The following is a 17,810-nucleotide window of genomic DNA, read 5'->3' as shown; positions in this document are numbered from 1 at the left end:
CATCTTCTGATCTTTACTCTAATTGTTGAATTCTAATAGTTAAAAGTTCTTCTCTTATCAATCCATCTTTCCATGGTAGCACACTCCAAGTAGGTATTTTTCCTTCAATTGGCATAATTAGTTTTTGACATGTTATAAGCTTAATAGGCATATATCTCGTTACTGAGCTATGAGTTGCTCGATCAGCCCATAATTCAAATGACAAAATTCATAGCCATTCTCTAATCTTCTCATCACAAGCTTTAATTAATGCTTTCACAATCGGTAGATAACCACGTTCACTTTTTGCATTTCCTTCAGGATTATAAGTAGTAGTTAGTGATAGTTTAATTCCACATCTTTCAAAGAATTCACAATCTTCTTGTGCATTTAATTCTCCATGATCTGCAGTGATCTTTCCTATATATCCGTAGTAGCAAATAAATTCTTCAAGCATAAATCTACAAATTTCTTCTCTAGTTTTTGTTCTCAATGTTCTTCCTTCTAATTGATTTGATAAATCTTCACGAGCTAAGACCAAATATCTCATTTGCCATGACCCGATTGGCATAATAACCAAATCGACAACCCATTTAAAATGAATAACAAGAGGATATGTAGGATGAAGACCATCTCAATGTCGTATATTAGAATACGCTTGACAAATTTCACATGATTCTATAAATAAGAGCACATCTTGATACATATTTCTCCACCAAAATTTTTCCTTAAGTTTAGCAAAAGTAGCCCAAATTCCTCTATGTCCTGCCCATAAACTATCATGAAACCCCTTTAATAAAAAAAATTTCTCTTCTTTATTGCCTATCACTCTTTGTGGCATTCCAATTCCTTTCTTTGGTCTCTTCTATAAGAATCCTTCTTAAAGCAAAAATTCATATGTTTTTTTTTCTTATTTGTTTAAATTTTTTTATAGACCATTTTTCTTATTTAGTCAAGGTATTCAAGTAATGACCAATATCTAATAATTCTCTTTCATAAAATTCTTCAAAAATAGCTTATCTTCTTTGTTAAGATTTGATACTGAATAGAATTTTGATCCAACATCATTAATGTCTTCAGCCATTTCGTCTTCTCTTTCATATCTTATTTTAGATAGCATATCTATTACAAAATTGTCCTTTCTAGCAACATACTTAAATTCCAGATTTAATGACTTAATATAAGGAATCCATCTTAACATTACAATATCCGATGTTGAATAATTAATAATCATTCCAAGCAATGGCAAGCAATCCGTTTCAATTACTAGTGTTGCACCAATCAAGTAATCATTTTAAGCTTTCATAGCCAAAACAACTTTCCAAAGTTCTCTTTTGACTTGCGAATATGCACGTTGGTGAATACTTAAAATTTTAGTTCCAAATCAAACTGAAAATCTATTTTCACTTGAATCAACTTGATCCACAACTCATCCAATAGCAATAGGAATAGTATCCACAATAAGAATTACTTGTCTATTACAGTCATAATCATTTTTTCTTAAAATTGGAGGTGCCATCAATAACACCTTTAGCTTTTGCATTGCTTCAGTATGCTTTCTTTTCCATTTAAATCGATAATCCTTACGTAATAATTCATACAATAGATCTGCTACATGAGCATAATGAAGAATCCATATACGATAAAATACACAAGCCCTTAAAAACCTGCGTACTTCCGTTAAAGAGTCACATGAATCTTTCATTCTTCTAATTGCATCAACTTTGGTTGGATCTGGCTTTCTCCCATAAAACCCACACAAATGTCCAACAATAAGAACTTCCTGCACTCCAAATGTAGATTTTGCTCCTGAAAGTATAAGATGAACCTCTTCAAGTTGAGTTAAAATCTTTTCACAATCTTGTATATGATCAACAAAATATTTGCGACACCCCCTCTCATCTAAAGTTTCATCTTTTTCTCCTTCTTTACATCCTTTGATAAGAAAATCATCTAATAAAGGTATAGTTTTTTTAGGAATGAAGTCTCTTACTACCTTACTCATCCCATTCATCATATGTGCAGCTAAGTTAGTAGCACCTTGTGGGAGAGTACACATTTTAAGCAATCCAAGTGGCATTCTCATTGTTGTTAGATCTCTACTCCCATACGTAAGTTGAAATTGATCATAACCCAAATATAAATCATCCATTGAATAAATTGCCCTTTCCAAAAATGCTTCTGCAAACTCGTCTATTAAAGATCCTATACTTGCATTTCTTATAGTTACTCCATTCATTGGCTGCATATCTTGAATAAAACATAACAATCCATTTTTCTTAGGCACCGTAAACCAATGATTAGAATATGGAGCAAAAGAAGGCTCCAAAATTTTCATTCACCAATTTACGTAAATATGCCCTCAGCACGAGAATTGGCCTTAAGTTCTAAGGCACATGAGGTACTATAAAGATAACCATAGGAGCAACAACATTAGGATCTACACATCCTATTTCACGAGACCCAAAGGTAAATGATTTACCTTATTTCGCAAGCATTTTTTTTAAATATTCAATTTCTGTTGGAAATAAAGAACCGTCACATCCAATCTTCAATTCTTCAAAAGTCTCCTTTGTAAACTGATGTCCAAATTTCTTTGAATCTCTTAAATTCTATTCTTTTGATGCTTCTTTTATTTGTTCCTTAGAATCTTCTGGTAAAGGTCTGACAACTGATTTTATTTTTTTATCTACTATTTTATATTTTGTCTCTACAATAACTTTTGGTGCTTAAAAAGATTCAAGTATAGAATAAACCTCTCTCAAATGAATTTCTACAATCTTATTATTATCCCCTAATCCAATAGATACAATTAATTCTAAAGAATCTTCCAATCCATTTTCTTCATAAACACCTAAAATCTTCTCATCATCTTCTAATATCCCTAACTTGTGTAATTTCCTTTCAATACTATATAATCTTTTTCTTTCTTTTTTTTTAAAATCATCAACTTTTTTATACATAATATTTCTATTTTCAAAAATACCAATAAAACTCACATCAAAGGTACCTTCATCTCGCGAGAGTACCTCCTCTTTTGTACCTCCATAATCCCACTTTATAGTGGTACTTCTCCAAAATCCTTAAATCCTTCAACAATCATTGGCAATGGTTTCTCCCTCAACCTATCTTGATTCCATTCATGATTAGGACGTATTGTCAAAAATTGTATAGTTTTCCTTCCATCTTCACTACGTACCCTTGTATAAGTAGAACCATCGTCAAGTACTTTTGTTTCCATCTGTGTTGCCATAATATAAGGTTGTCCTAAAATCAATGGATAAGATGTTGTATCTTGTACAAAGAAATGTTGTTCTGTCACAACATCTCCAATCCAAATTTTGACATCTAGACAAGCTCCATATAATTTGCCTCATGTATTATTAGTTGCTCGTATTGCCCATCCATGTTCTATATCAATTGGCTATTTCCGCTTCTTATAAAGATCCTTAGACATAAGATTTATTTCAGAACCAAGGTCAACTAAAGCAACAATTGGTTCTTCTATATCTCCTACTTTTACCAATACTTCAATAGTTACCCTTATTCAATGTTTCTGAGTATAATGGCTTGAAGCTTCTATTTCTTTATCACTATAATCTTTGAAATGTACTCATTGATTTTATCCATTCTTTTCATTTTTTGATTCCTTATAATCATTATCAATCTCTTCTTCATCTTTATATAACCCTGCATCAATAGCATCATTCATTCTAGCTTCATCCATTAATTATCTCTTTTGCTTAATGCTGTCAATGATAACATCATAAAACTCCTTCTTTGCAATTTCCAAAATTTCTTTCAATGTGAATTCCATCTTAGCATTTAATATACATTCTTCTAACACTCCTTTTAAATTCGTTGCTGCTACAATATCAGAAAGTAACTTATAAGCAATTGATTTACCCTTTTTTTTGTCTCTTTTGTTTTTTCTTTAAATGATGTTGATGTATCCTTTATAGGCAATTCTTGTGAAACCACCTCACGAGCCTCGTTTCCTCGAGTCTGCCTTTTAGAAGAATTTTCTTCTCTTGTATCATCAAAATTTCCTCGTCTCTTTTCTTCCATCAAAGCTTCATATTGGCTCTTAGGAATATATGCATGAATTAAAAGACACACAACAAGATCTTCCCAACCTCTTGCACCTCATATTGTAGCTGCAGTCCTCAATAATGCTTCTCGAGGCATTTTTCCCTTTTGCATTGTGAAAATGGCAGAAGCCTAAAATTTACTAGTTTCTATACTTCCGCCAAAGTCATCATCTACTCTAGCACCATAACTTGCACTCTCTTGTGTTGCTATTCCATGTTCTGTTAAATAATCTTGAACCAATGCTCTCATACCTCTTTTGCCAAAATTGATTTGAAACAGATCCTCTGTATCCTTTAATGTAATCTTTCCATCTTTCCAACAAATAACTCCTTACTATATCATATTATTAAATTCATTGCAATCCTTCCTAGTATGTGAAGCATCATCACACTAGATATATCTTTGTACATATCCTTGTTTTGAAACATTCTTCAAATTGTTTATAGAAGTATTTTCTTCAAGTCTTGCCAATTTGATTTAAAGATCTCGCATTCCACGTATAATTTCTTCAATTTCCATCTCTCCTTTCTTTGATAAAGATGTCGAAGGTTGAACAGTAGGCATTGTTGGTCATATTGTATATACCGGATTTTTAGGTGCTTGTACTACTTTTGAAATATTACTCTTATCCTTCCTCTTTTCTCTTTTTGTAAGCAAACCCACCGTATTTTCAACATTTTTCCACTTTGTTGTCAATCCTTCATCTTCTTCTTTGTCTTGAAGAAGCAACTCCAATTTCTCTTATAATTCTCCATCAGCAACTTGAAGAAATAATTCAATCTTGTTCGGCTCTAATGTCAATTTTTTTACTTTTGATAATTGAGAAGATTGCCTCTCAAATTTCCTTAGTAGCTATGTTGCTTGAAATTCTTATTAGGCCGCTCAATCTATTCTAAAAATAGTTTCTTAGTAACACAATTAATATCCTCCAAGAAATATTCGTCTTTTAATGCATGCAAAAAAATCTTCCATGAATTTCTATAATGCTCCATAATTGAGGTAATATGCTCTCTTATCTCCGGTATCATAGCTAATCCAAATAATTCAACCATCTTCTTCTCAGAAACCTGATTTAATTCCATTTCCTGAATATAACATCTTAAATACTTTAAAATATTCCTTCCATCAAACGGGTCAATTTTATTGACCACTGCTTGCAAAGCTTTGGCTGCTAAAGCTTCTTTGTGATCATTGCTTTGTTGTTGCTGCATAGATAATGATAAGGCATGAAACATTCTAGCAATGGATGGATCCATATACATATCCTATCGTTTAGAAGAAACTCCACCAAAAGCTCCACTTGAAGCTCCTTCCAAAGATCCTTCAAAATTTTTATTCTTGTTCTTTATAAAATAATATGAAAATAAATAAAATCCAATACCTTCCACCTCAAGCTTTCACGTCAGGTTCACCACTTATGTCGTATTACGTGCTATCTTGCTTGAGAATGCATCGGATGTTTGGCGGTGGAAGATAAAACAATGTTTTGAAAGTTTCCAGATAAGCTAGTAGATTTCAACCATCTAAATACAAATTTTTTCGGATTTCAATATAAAAGCTTAATTCCAATATAAAATTCTTAGAAATACTATTTTTAATAACTTCAAGATATTATAAGTATAAAATCTTTTGTTATTTTTTTTATATTATTTTATTTTATTTTTAACCCTAATCCTAGATAGCAAGCCTCGATAAGCTGAAATTCTCAATCTGACCATCCGATTGTTGTAAACTTCTACCACTAGTGTCTTTGCAAGCCTTCTAAATGCTCAAGAAGTTTCAATCCAATCTAACTTACAGGTTGCAAAAAAATACCGTAAATCCACACTGATGTATCTTAACTGCCGCCTACAAGTCCTCAACTTACCACGCCAAAAGTCACCTTATTCTAGCAGGTAGATCTCCAGATATTATAAGAACCCTAAACAACCCCAATCTACTAACTTCCGATACTTCTTTACACTAATGGTCAAATATCCTCTATCTGTTCTGTCAGATTAACATAAACTTTTGCATGCACTCGACATACTCAACCCTCTAGATACTTCTAAATTTCAACCATAGAAGTTTCTCTAATTTTACAAAACAGTCAAGAGTACCAGCCTTAAATTTATTGCAAAAATATCCAAATCACCAATACAAACACTGACTTTCAGCAACGATTGCCAAAGTCCTTCCAAATCCTATGAAACCGAATTCTATACCTTTCGAAGGAGCTTGAAGCTAGCTCTCCGACCCCAAAATCTTGATTCTCTAAATGCCCCCTTTCCTTATCCTCTCTTTCCTTTTAATTCCGTGTAGTCCCATTTTTTTCCGCCCTAGACTCCGAATTGGAACAGCCAACAGTGCTTCCCCAAAATTCCTATCTTTAAGAGGATCTTTCCATAGAAAAGACGTTTCTCCTAAAACGACATAGAGAATGGAACAGCTTGAAATGGAACCAAAGCCTCCGTATTCGGGACCTCATTGGGTTGCCCAACCAATTCAAGTCTCATACTGAATAAGAGACCCATACCAGGACATAGATTAGATGTCCCCGTAATTAGGTCAAATTGGCCCTTCACATCAAACTCATCCGAATATTGAATTGATCCTTTCTCTTTTTGTCAACTCCTGGTAAGAATGGCTTGGACTCATTCCATCCGATTTATTGAAGAATCTTAACAACCTTGATTTATCTCCTCAATTTTTTCTTAGCTTTAGATCTGCTGATCCCGTTTATTGAAATTAGATAGAGCATTATATTGCTGATAAGTATGCCTTGACTTCTTACAATTCCTATACACTGGCGCGTAATCATTATTGGCTTCAAGATTAGAACATTCACTAGCATAATGACCAACTTGTCTGCAATAGAAATGACGAAGTGATCTTCCTATACCCCCATCATGCATATTGAGTGTCTCCACCAACATATACCTACAAGGCTTGTTCCATGTAGGGTTGGAAAATGATCTTGGTTGTCCCATTGGTAAAGAGGGTACTTGATTTGATGACGCCGGTAGAGTGACATTAACTTACCCTAAGAATTGGCACTGGAATTGGCCACTGTTTCTAACATCGAAGATGACTAAATATTAATAATATCTTTTTCATTTATATTTTCACCATATAGTCGTATTACAAGACGATAGCGCTTTCTCTTCTCTTTCTTTCGACTAGCATATTTTTTTAACTGCAACATTCTCATTCTTAATAATCGTAATCTTTCATTATATACTGCTGAATTTTCATCCTGTTTTCTATCAAACTACACAATTTTCTTCACTTTCGAACCAATTTCAATTTTATACCTCTTTGCGCAACATCCAAAACTACTCGTTCAGCCATTGATTCCTAATTCTCAATACTATTGTTGTTCTCCGTCAGGGATGCCAAAATATAGTTATTATTTTACTTAATCTACAAATTTCTTTCAGAATAAACCTGTAGAGGGGGGTTTGAATACATGGAAAGACTATTGCATGAGCTTATACATTAGGGTCACACAATTAACCATAATTTGAAGTATTAAAATACCAAGAAATACTACAATACTTTTTTTCCATAACAATATTCCTTCATCTACTGATAACAACAATGTGCAACCTTACACTCTCAAAAGATCGCTCAAAACACATCAATTCCATTCAACATCAAAAATAATAGACTTCACTCCAACCAATCTGGATTCACACAATTTTTGTAATGACAAACTTCTTCTGTTGAAATACTTACAACTCTCAATATATAATAATCATAATCTTCCATCCATAATCAAACTTCCAATAACTTCTCATATAATTTAATCACATAGTATTCCAATTACATAATCAATAACTCATAAATCAATCTTTGATTTATTCCACAGATTCACTTCTCAGTATTCAGAAACTATCCATTACTCTTCAACAACAAAGAAACAAAGAGGTAGCACCAAGCATACCCCGGCTCATGACTATCATAGTCTGGCCCTTACAATATCTTCTTCAACTTACTTATGCTTTACTTTTGAAATTCCAGATTGTAACCGTCATTCCTTATTTAATCATTCATTACAATTAATTCAATCACCCCTCTTATTAAATTGATTATCTTAAGAATGACTAATCTATTTTATCAATATCTTACAAAAACAAATTTCTATCCCTTCTACAATTATAAAAAAATCAGTTTAAAAAAACAATATAAAAAACTATTAAAATGACAAAAAATTACATGTGAATTTTTATATAAAATTATTTATATAGTTTAACATCAGTAAAAGAAATAAATGGTGAAAACATATATATATATATATATATATATATATGAAGACTTAAAAAACATCATGTTTACTTATAAAAGTAATTTTTCTTAATTACAAAAAAATAGTTTTTGTTCATTATCATTCTCATAACTTAAAGCACAAAAATCAAAATATTATTTGTATTGAGTCCTAATCTGATTTTTAAAATATATATGTTTAGACATCCATAATTATATATATATATATATATATATATGTTTATATTTTAATTAATAATTTAAAATAATTAGTTAAGTTTTCATATGAAATCTACTTTATTAGCCTACAGTCAAACATTTCCTTCCTTATTGTGGAATAAAAAGGAAATAAAATAAAATAAACAACAACAACTATAAGGATTGTTATGAAACTGGAAGGAAAATCATCTGGAAATAGATAATTTCCACACATTCAACAACATTACAAAAACTTATCCAATCATTTTAAGTATTGATTGTAATAAATTAAAAATTAAATTAACACTGAAAATTCACTTTTTATTAAAATCTTTTGGTATACAAATATTTGATTTATTCAAATCAGACGTATCAATCAAATTTTTATAGATTTACATTGAAAAATATATAAAATCTTCACCAAATTTTATGTATATATCGAGTAATTAATTATACCAAGCATAAATCCTATACCTATATATATATATATATATATAATCTAGATTGAAAAAAATGAGACATCATAACTTACTATGTGTATTCATTTGATATTTACTGAATTGGAACCTGCAATCTTCAATATATTGGTTTCTTGAAGATGTTTTATTGCAAATTCCAATAAATTATCAATAATACCAAATTATAAATAGATTACTTATATTTGAACAAATTTTCTATATAGAATATTTTTTTAAGAAAAACTCAATAGAGTACCAAAAACATTTTAACAATAATCATTGAAGAAATTCGTATTACCACTTATACGGAATAGTTTTATTCTTTTAATTAAAAATATGATATATATTAATTTTTAAAAAATATTAGAAAAACAAGTTATAAATATGATTATTTAATAATCAGAATCATCTATAAAAAAATTACAATTAAATTAAATATAAGGTTAGGTTTCTATAATTAGCTAGTAAATTTATCAAATTATTTTTTATATATTTTTTATATTTAGGGATAGAAATAATTAATTTAAATATTCATATTTTAAAATTAAGCATATTATATATAGATATTTAATATTAATTAATAATTAATTTATAGTTAAAATTAATAAATAGATGGATACTTAGTATATTTATTTAGAAAAAATTATAAAATATGTTTTACTCGTAATACTCTATAATTTAGAATTTTTATAAATAAATATTATATTGGAGAGGAGTTTTTACATGATATGATTCATATATATTTATTTGATAATTGCATAGATTGAATTAATATTAAGTATAAGTTTTAGTATTATTTAATATTATATATTATATATGCTAGAACTTAATTATCTCAAGGTAATATATTATTTTGAATTTAAAATAATATTATTATTATTATTATCATTATTATATTTAGTCTTATAATATTTTATGTTTAAATATATTATGTCATATTATATGTTTAGTACATAATATTTTATTCCATACATCATCTACAACAACAATTCTGTAGTTATTTTATTTGATTTATTTAATAAATTATTAACAAATATTTTAAGTATTAGAGGTTTTTGATTTATGAACTTTAACATTTGTTATAACAAGATTCATAGGTTATAAATTCAAAGAATTTATTGAATGAATTTAAAGATATGACCAATAATAAGATGGAAATTTTATACTTCAATAATGTACGTAAGCTTTGTATTTTATTATTCTATACAAGAATTAACATCAAAGTAATATTAGTACATAAATATTGAACAATTGCATTAGATGTTATATTATGCATTTTTTCATTTTTCATTTAAAAAATAAATGAGGGGATAAAATATAATAGGACTTAGGCAGAAGGAAGGGATAATTTTCAAAAATCAAGGATTAACATAATAAATAAATAAATAAATAAAACATAACATAATATATCATTAAATAATTAAACAAAGAATCATTAATATTGTACACAAAAATCTTTGGAGCAGGATTTTCTGTACAAACATACATATATTTATTTATTTATTTGTATGCAGACAACTGTTGTTTTTCAAATTTTAAATGTTGGAGACATTAAATCATTGCAGAAATATAAAAAAAAATTGTTCCACAACGCCTGTTAACCTTTTAAAGAGACTCCTGCAATCGACTTTCCGCTTTGATCCCAAAAAAGTAAAAGTTTAAAAGCTCAAGGTCTTCTCATTCACGCGGACCTTGAATTTTGTGGTTCTGGTTATTTGACATCGTCGCCATCGCCGTGTTTTGTGTGCCTCTGGGGATGCGTCGTGTCCGCGAGGTTTAGTAATCCTTTTGGATTTGCCAGGGATTTCCTTAACACATTAGGATTCACGATTCGAGATTGAGGGGTTCGGTGGCTCTCGAGTGGCAGAGAAACTACTAGCATTCACTGTAGATAGTTAAAGAAGCAGAGCGTGTCGTTTCTTAACCCTTGCGAATTGAGAAATAGCGGCGGTTCGGACTTAGTCAAAACGCGGCGTGAGTTGCTTGAAGTCATCTAAGTCAGGTGCGAGAATTTTCCTCCATCCACGAGCTGCGCCCGCCAGACCAGCGCAGTTATTGACATAACGACACGCAGCCGGCAAGCACTTGAAGTAAATGTCGACTGCGGGAGGAGATTGTACATTGTCAACTACGTTGTCTACCGAGATACTAAGGACAACAGGAACGAGGACGAATGCTTTCCCTTTGTTTTTGATATGGTCGAAATCCACCTGGCACGTTGACGACCTAAAGGACTTGAGATTAATAATTTCGATTAAAACTCTGCTAAATTATCTTTAGCCCCAATTATCGACCTAATTACATGCACGTTAAGAGCCGGAGAATTAATCTAAAGCTAGAGATTACGGTGAATAAATGTTTATAGAAACGAGGACTAGTCGAAGTGTTTTTGCATGTTAGGTGAACGATCGAATGGACAAGCCATTCCGGTAGCTTCAGATTCAACTGGAGAAGACTACTAATACATTCCTGGTAAACAAAAGAAATTGCAGAAAATGATGGAGTGCACTGATGGAGCGCACTAAAACTTTGAAACGTACTTTGTCGATGTGCTTCCAACTTAACGGTTTCCTCTGGCCCGTAAGTCTCTTCTCTCTCTCTCTCTCTCTCATGTGAGTACCATCCCATCATTGACAAGGTGTACAGTAAACAGAGATGTGCATCAGGTTACCATTACGGCTACTGAGGGAGTTACTCCAGTTGTGTGTTAATGAAGCACCAAACAGTACTCTTGTGAATGTCGGTCGCGACTCGAGTAATCCTGATATGAGAATATCGACTGTACTAGCCACTGACAGGACTCGAAAGATTCTCTGGTGTCTTTTGAAGCGTTGCGCTATTCCTTCTCATAAGCATCAATTTATTTGTCAGAGACTTGTGTCTGGGCATTTACGCTCAATTGCTCATGTGCAGCCTCCATCATTCACCTAATTGTCATCAACGCAGTTCTTCCCTGTCAAATGATAGCGTTCCAGGAAGTTCCGGGCTCAAACACCTATCGAAACGAACCATGCAGAACAAGTGAATTCCATCAAATATATAATATGATACGCAGGATAGTGTTATGTTTGACAAATGTAACTGAACATAAATACAGTGAACTACTGACAAAACGCATCTTTTTGTCCAGGAATCGTCCCAGAAAAAATGACGTTTCAGGAATATACAAGTCAACCGAAGCGGGTCGAACACTACGAAACGAACTTGTCGGGGTGTCAGATTCCACACAATGCCAACTCGTTGCAAATTGCAGTGGAGAAGTAGTGAAAGACGCGCCATGGCCGTTTTGTCTACATAACGACTTGCTCAAATTCAGCGACAAATGGAACCATTCATATAAGATAATAATGGAACTAAAAAAATCCTTTAACTGCAAAAGGAAATTGAAGCCAACTGTATACGACTTTCCGGCCAATCTCTACATGGTCCAAGCATAGTTCAGCATTACACGAACTATCTCGAGACTAGGTCCTGCTAGATATGCCTTGAATGGCATGATAATCCTCAAAAATACAACCCCCATTGAAGAAAGTTGCATAAATAAATATCTGTCTATGGTCGAATGTTCAAACAGATGTAAAGCTACAGCTGGTGGATAGGAATTCAAACTAATAATGGTGTCCTCAGCTAGACCAATACATGAAAGCTCACCTTAGGGACCAACTCTACGATTCCACCCACTTGTTTCGTCTTCAATTAACTCAAACGTCGTATTCACAGAGAGCTTGTTATGAAAATTTTCAAATTAGAAATTACCCCTTCCTCTTTTATCCCAAAGCAATGCTTTTAGACATCTTTCCATCAGCTGTGCAATGATGCCAGCGGTGGGGACTGTTGGATCTGTGAAAGCCTGGCTGATCTCTAACAGTCAACCAGATCAGCAAGAAGATCATGTATGTTCACTAGTGCTCGGTACTGCAACAAACCCATTTCCTTTTAGGAAAGGGAAGACCAAAAAGTTGTGTGGATGTTGTATAGGTCCCAGTCGGAAACAGCAAGAAACTAGTCATTCTGTCCTTTTCAACTCAACTGAATCCATCTGGCAAGGAGATGTTGATATCAGTCTTCCGACCATCTCCTGGGACCAGTGGAAACTGCCAAGTTGTCGGTTGGAAGATACTCATGGCTTGCGGCCTCTGCACGGACGATTGACCAGTTGGAGTATCAGGCGATGCTTGCTGAGGACCAGATGCTGCACCCATAGTAGAACCAATGAAATTAGTTTTGGAAAAAGGAACTGCTGACGAGATCTCATGCATGAAACCAAGAATCATCCAATTCATCATTATGAAAAACATGCTATTTCAGGTAGATAGATACAAGGGAACAAACTCCTGGTGCAATAGTATGCACCTGGACTTGGTTTGGGTTCAGGTCTCGGTGGTGTAGGACGCGGAGTTCCAGAAAAGGATCCAAGAGGTGATCCAACTCCAGGTGACCTTCCAAGTGCGGCGCTGAATGGAGAGTCGGGTCTTGGTTTATTTCTAAAAGTATCAGAAAGGAAACTCCCTACAACCACCTGCATATTGCACACCAGGTGAAAATGATACAACCATCAAGCTGTGCTAATGTAAACACACCACATGAAGCGGACGCCAAACAAACAAGCAAGTTGCCTAGCTCAGTATGAATCGCGACCTAACTTATGGGACCAGATAGATGTCGGATACCTGTATGGGAGAGGCTGCAGTGAGCATTCCAGCAACACCGCCACCAATCACACCCCCATCAATACCTGCCAAAGAGACACTCAAGCCCCCTGTCCGTTGCCGCGCGCCACCACCAAGATCCGTGGGTAGATACGAACCTGACAAAGAAAGTATCTCATAGCGCCCCTGGATGCCCAAATGCAAATCCATAGTTTGATTAGAACATCGGTAATACATGGCAAATCTGAAGGCACACCTCTATTGCTACAGCTCGACTTAAATCAGATGTCTGATAATTTTGGAAGATGAGGTGAGCTAGATAACTTGCCGGATTGTTCAACAGTGTATGTCAAAAACAAATTACCTTCTGTTATTTATACTTCAAGCTATAGAACATGAGATTGAAATCGTACCTCATAAGTCACAGTGCCTCCTGATGATGACTGCTGGCGTAAGGTTACATTGGAAATAGCACCGTTGGCTGACAATACACACATTGCGCGTGGACCATGCTGAGCAAATTGCATGATTTTTGTGGCGACATCCTGAAGCAGACACAAAAGAACAATTGTGAATAACTTTCCCAGGTTCAGTAACAAACGGATTGATTTAACCACAAGTAATCTGAACACTTACAATTAAATCCAATATGCCCAAATATCGAAAAGAGATGATTCACAAAGATGACAAAAAAACGAACATCTACCTCTCCCGTATTCACAGTCAGAATGTGAGGCGTAAAACCTTGTCCTGTACCCGCTAGAACAACCCCTGAGATGAGAATAACCGTCGTTAGCATTGATTATAACAGCATGCTAGAGGAAAAAGAAAAAGAAGAAGAAACAAAACAAAACCCTACAAAAGAAAAATAGAAACAAATAGTATTCGACTCATGAACTCGAAGAACCAAAAAACCTAGCGCATCATCCTACCGAGATGTCCCACCTAGAGCAGCTAATTGCTGATTCTTCCCAGAAAACTGTGAGCGACCTCTTCCTCGCTTTTCAGAGGGCGTGTACGGCGATGATGAGCCAGGCATTAGCGCTGGAAACACGGGATAAGCACCACTAGGAATTGGTGAAGATTCACCAGTAGAAAATTTACGAGGCCTCCCTCTCTTCCTCTTGAGAGACTGTTCAGGCCCAGTGGCAGTCGCAGCCGCACTACCACTCCTGCTTTCATCCCCAGCAATCGGGCCAACCATAGCCATGCTCATTCCTGCGCTTGACGGAGGAGCCACAGCCATGATTGGAAGAGGACCGGACGGGCTACTATTCGGCACAGCGCTGCTAATGCCTGGAGTGCCACCCTGTGATGGGGTAATACCGGGTGATGGCGGTGGTGGAGGTCGAATAGCTATTGGTGTGTGCAACCCTTGACTGGGTACACCCGCCATCCCTCCACCGTGGGGGCTCCTGCTCATGCCTCCACCCCCTGTGTGTTGCAAAAACTCAGCTGAATCCTGCATTCCTACCATAAAAAACAAGATTCAAAAAAAATTCATTAAGCTGAATCAATGAATAATGTCTGCTGCGATTCGCCGCGCTTCCTACGAAGAAAAGACGCGCAAGCATTTGTATTCCGTGCACACGGCATGTTTGCAACTCGTTCACATTAATCTATCCAATCAAATCGAAGAAATTGGGCGGTTCGTGTAGCTCTTGATGAGTAGTAGAATCGTAGGAAAGGCTTTTCACGGAAAATGCTATGCCTTGTCACTAGTATTTCAAGTCCTTGGAAGAGCGCGCGAGAGAGAGGTAGAGAGCGCAAAATTCGAACCGCGCCTTTTCGTACTTCGGACGCATTAGAGAGAGATTCCTGAGACAAACTTGCACAAAACGCAAATATCTACGAGGAAAAGTGAAACTTCGACAAAACAGACGCGGGGAACGTCAGAAAGCACACGCTTGTGCAAATGTACTCTTCTTAGTCCGGCTCGTGATGAATAATACAGATGAGGTTCACCCATGCGATCACATGCTCTAAGAGAGTTACGCTCTCAACTAATTCCCTCTTTTCAAAGGATTTGAACGATTTAGTACTGCATGGAAGTAAATTGAAATGTAGATGTTGGATACTTTGTGCATAAGTTTCTGATCTAAGCAAGAGCCCACTCTCCCCAAGCCTTGCCCTTAAGTCTAAGGACACCATGCCCTCCTAGGCTCTTATTCACTTACTTGTTCACGTCAGCTGTTTAATACTTCAAATAATGTCGAAACAGTGTGCTTCCCTCCTATGCCCAGTGTCGCTACCAGATGCGCATTTCCTAGACTGCTTGAAAGACCAGTACTGCTGGCTCCTTCAACCCCGCGGGCTGCATTTCAAGCTTCTATAGACAGCCTCGGTTGATGCTGAGAATATACCTGTCAGCAGAAGTTCCGTCGTCATCGTCTCCGAAACTGACCACCAAAACCAACACGAATAGATTAACAATGAGTGTGGATAGCAGGCAGTGACACTGTCCCTTTGGAACCTCCGTCCCTACACTAGTCCTCGAAAACACCTCAACAACTCCATCAGTGAAACCTCTAAAAAATACAGCAGCTGTATAAATGTTGTAGTTTCACTTATTTGTTCTGCTCATGCGCCATGCGTTGAAGCGATTGTGGAGGCATTCTATATGGATCACAAAGATCGTGTCTCCAGCTCGACATAGTAGTCCTACTTGAACAGTCGCAGGCGTCACTGAAAACTCCTGGATCAGTAGTCATTCGAGCACATCTGAATTGAAGTTTATAGTATGAGTTTGAACTTCAATGAGCACAAGTCCTAGTCCACGAGAACGCTGGACGACTTGCTCAGGGTTTTAGACATTCCCGACGGAAGAGCAAGACAAAGAGTGGAATGAAGCTAAAATAGCTCTCCTCCACAGTTGACGAGCCTGATACTAAACATTGCGCGAGCGAGAACAGCGTCGCTGCTGTAGAACAAGAAATCTGCTAAACACCCGTCCAGTCTGGGGATGGGCTTGGATTCAACACAATGAGGAAGACGTCCACAGCAAGCAATCTCCTGGAAGAAGGTAAGTCTCGGAAAATGGCTAGGCAGCCAGCAGATTCCTCACGCATATTGAGAAAGCTCCTCCTCAATCATCTCTCCCGTCTCTGCTGTAGACCTAGTTTCAGAGAACCTCGCCTAGACACCGAACAGGCCAAACCGCCTGATCCCGCTGCAATTCGACAAGGGCGAGGGCGACCGCATCAGCCAGCCTCGCAAACCTAGACGCCCGAGATTTTCCCCGTCGCCTAACAACATCGCGTCGCCGCCAAAAAAACCAAAAACCAAAAACCAAAAAACCAAAAATGAAGAGTCGCGACGGCGGAAATGGTGACGGCGATTCAACACCTGGCCCAGCTCTGTACCTCTCCCCGAGTCTACTCGACCCTCAATCTGCGAACATCCTTGAGTTCCACTGTCGACTTCTTTAGCTAAACCGAAAATGTGCGTCAGCTTCTGGATTGCTACAAGCTTGGATTGACAAACGGTTTTCCTAACAAAACTAGATGGACCTTACCCTTCCCTTCCTGCCCGCTTCCTCCTCCTCTTAGCTCCAGGTATTTGATGAATATCGCACGGCACCGAGCGACAGTGGGAGAGGAGACGATTCAATTGCTCAGGAAAACGCAGCTGGACAGCAAAACGACTGCCATGAAGGATTATTTTTTTGCAGCAGGAAGTTGTCCCCTCGCCAACAACGAAAACAAGCCTCCCTGCCTTCGTGCCTGGACTGCCTGCTTGCCTGCCTGCCTGCCTGCCTGCCTGCGCGGGAGGGAGGGAGGGTAGCGAGGGGGCGAGGGAGGGGGGAAGTAGCTGATACACCTCGCCTCTCTCTCGCTTTCTCCCTTCCTCGGTGTGTGTGTGTGTGTCTCAGCAGTGGTGCGCGACGCAGAGTCCGCGATTTGGGCTCTTAACTTCCTTTGACGCCGCGCAGCTCCCAGTCACAACTCCCCCTTCCTCTCTTTCCCCCCTTTCCCCCTTGTCCTTTCCCTTTTCCCTTCTCTTCTTCTTTTCGTGACTCCGTCATTCTCGTCGTCGTCGTCGTAAAAGTAACGAAACTCGAATTCTCTTTCTAGCCCCGTGCATTCTCTCCAAGGACTCTCTTTCCTTAGCTTCTGGGACATTTAAGACGGGAGGTCGGTACATGTTCACATAGAGAACATTTTGCGACTGTTTCGAATGCTAGATCAAC

General features: G+C 36.2%; 1 protein-coding gene across 6 annotated transcripts; it reads right to left on the bottom strand.

Annotated features, from left to right (window-relative positions):
- Positions 1-12,320: 12,320 nt before the first annotated feature.
- LOC112286033 (AT-hook motif nuclear-localized protein 7) lies at positions 12,321-17,581 on the bottom strand. Of its 6 annotated transcripts, none has more exons than XM_024527540.3 (8): positions 17,136-17,581; positions 15,799-15,984; positions 14,567-15,091; positions 14,328-14,392; positions 14,035-14,166; positions 13,643-13,807; positions 13,326-13,491; positions 12,321-13,164 (listed from the first exon to the last, which is right to left on the bottom strand). In XM_024527540.3, exons 3-8 carry the CDS (start codon positions 15,087-15,089, stop codon positions 12,998-13,000), a joined length of 1,218 nt encoding a protein of 405 aa, XP_024383308.1. In that variant the 5' UTR covers positions 15,090-15,091; positions 15,799-15,984; positions 17,136-17,581; the 3' UTR covers positions 12,321-12,997. The 6 variants fall into 6 exon arrangements, with proteins under 6 accessions (XP_024383308.1, XP_090108460.1, XP_024383306.1 ...); XM_090252334.1 differs by having other exon boundaries at positions 15,799-16,020; positions 17,136-17,518; XM_024527538.3 differs by lacking the exon at positions 15,799-15,984 and adding an exon at positions 15,985-16,020 and having other exon boundaries at positions 17,136-17,423.
- Between the last annotated feature and the right edge of the window lie 229 nt (positions 17,582-17,810).

Source organism: Physcomitrium patens, chromosome 8 (genome assembly GCF_059467195.1).
Source record: "Physcomitrium patens ecotype Gransden chromosome 8, ASM5946719v1, whole genome shotgun sequence".
NCBI lineage: Eukaryota > Viridiplantae > Streptophyta > Bryopsida > Funariales > Funariaceae > Physcomitrium > Physcomitrium patens.
The sequence above is the reverse complement of the archived record's forward strand: the minus strand, read 5'-3'. Positions and strand labels throughout refer to the sequence as shown.

What these genes read in the sequence shown, in the direction of transcription:
- LOC112286033 (XM_024527538.3), bottom strand. Translation starts at nt 16,009, where the DNA reads ATGACGACGGAACTTCTGCTGACAG. An exon ending in TCAGCAATTAGCTGCTCTAG is followed by an intron (nt 14,393 to 14,566) that starts GTGGGACATCTC and finishes TTCTCATCTCAG; the next exon opens with GGGTTGTTCTAGCGGGTACA. An exon ending in CTGCAGCCTCTCCCATACAG is followed by an intron (nt 13,492 to 13,642) that starts GTATCCGACATC and finishes TGCAATATGCAG; the next exon opens with GTGGTTGTAGGGAGTTTCCT.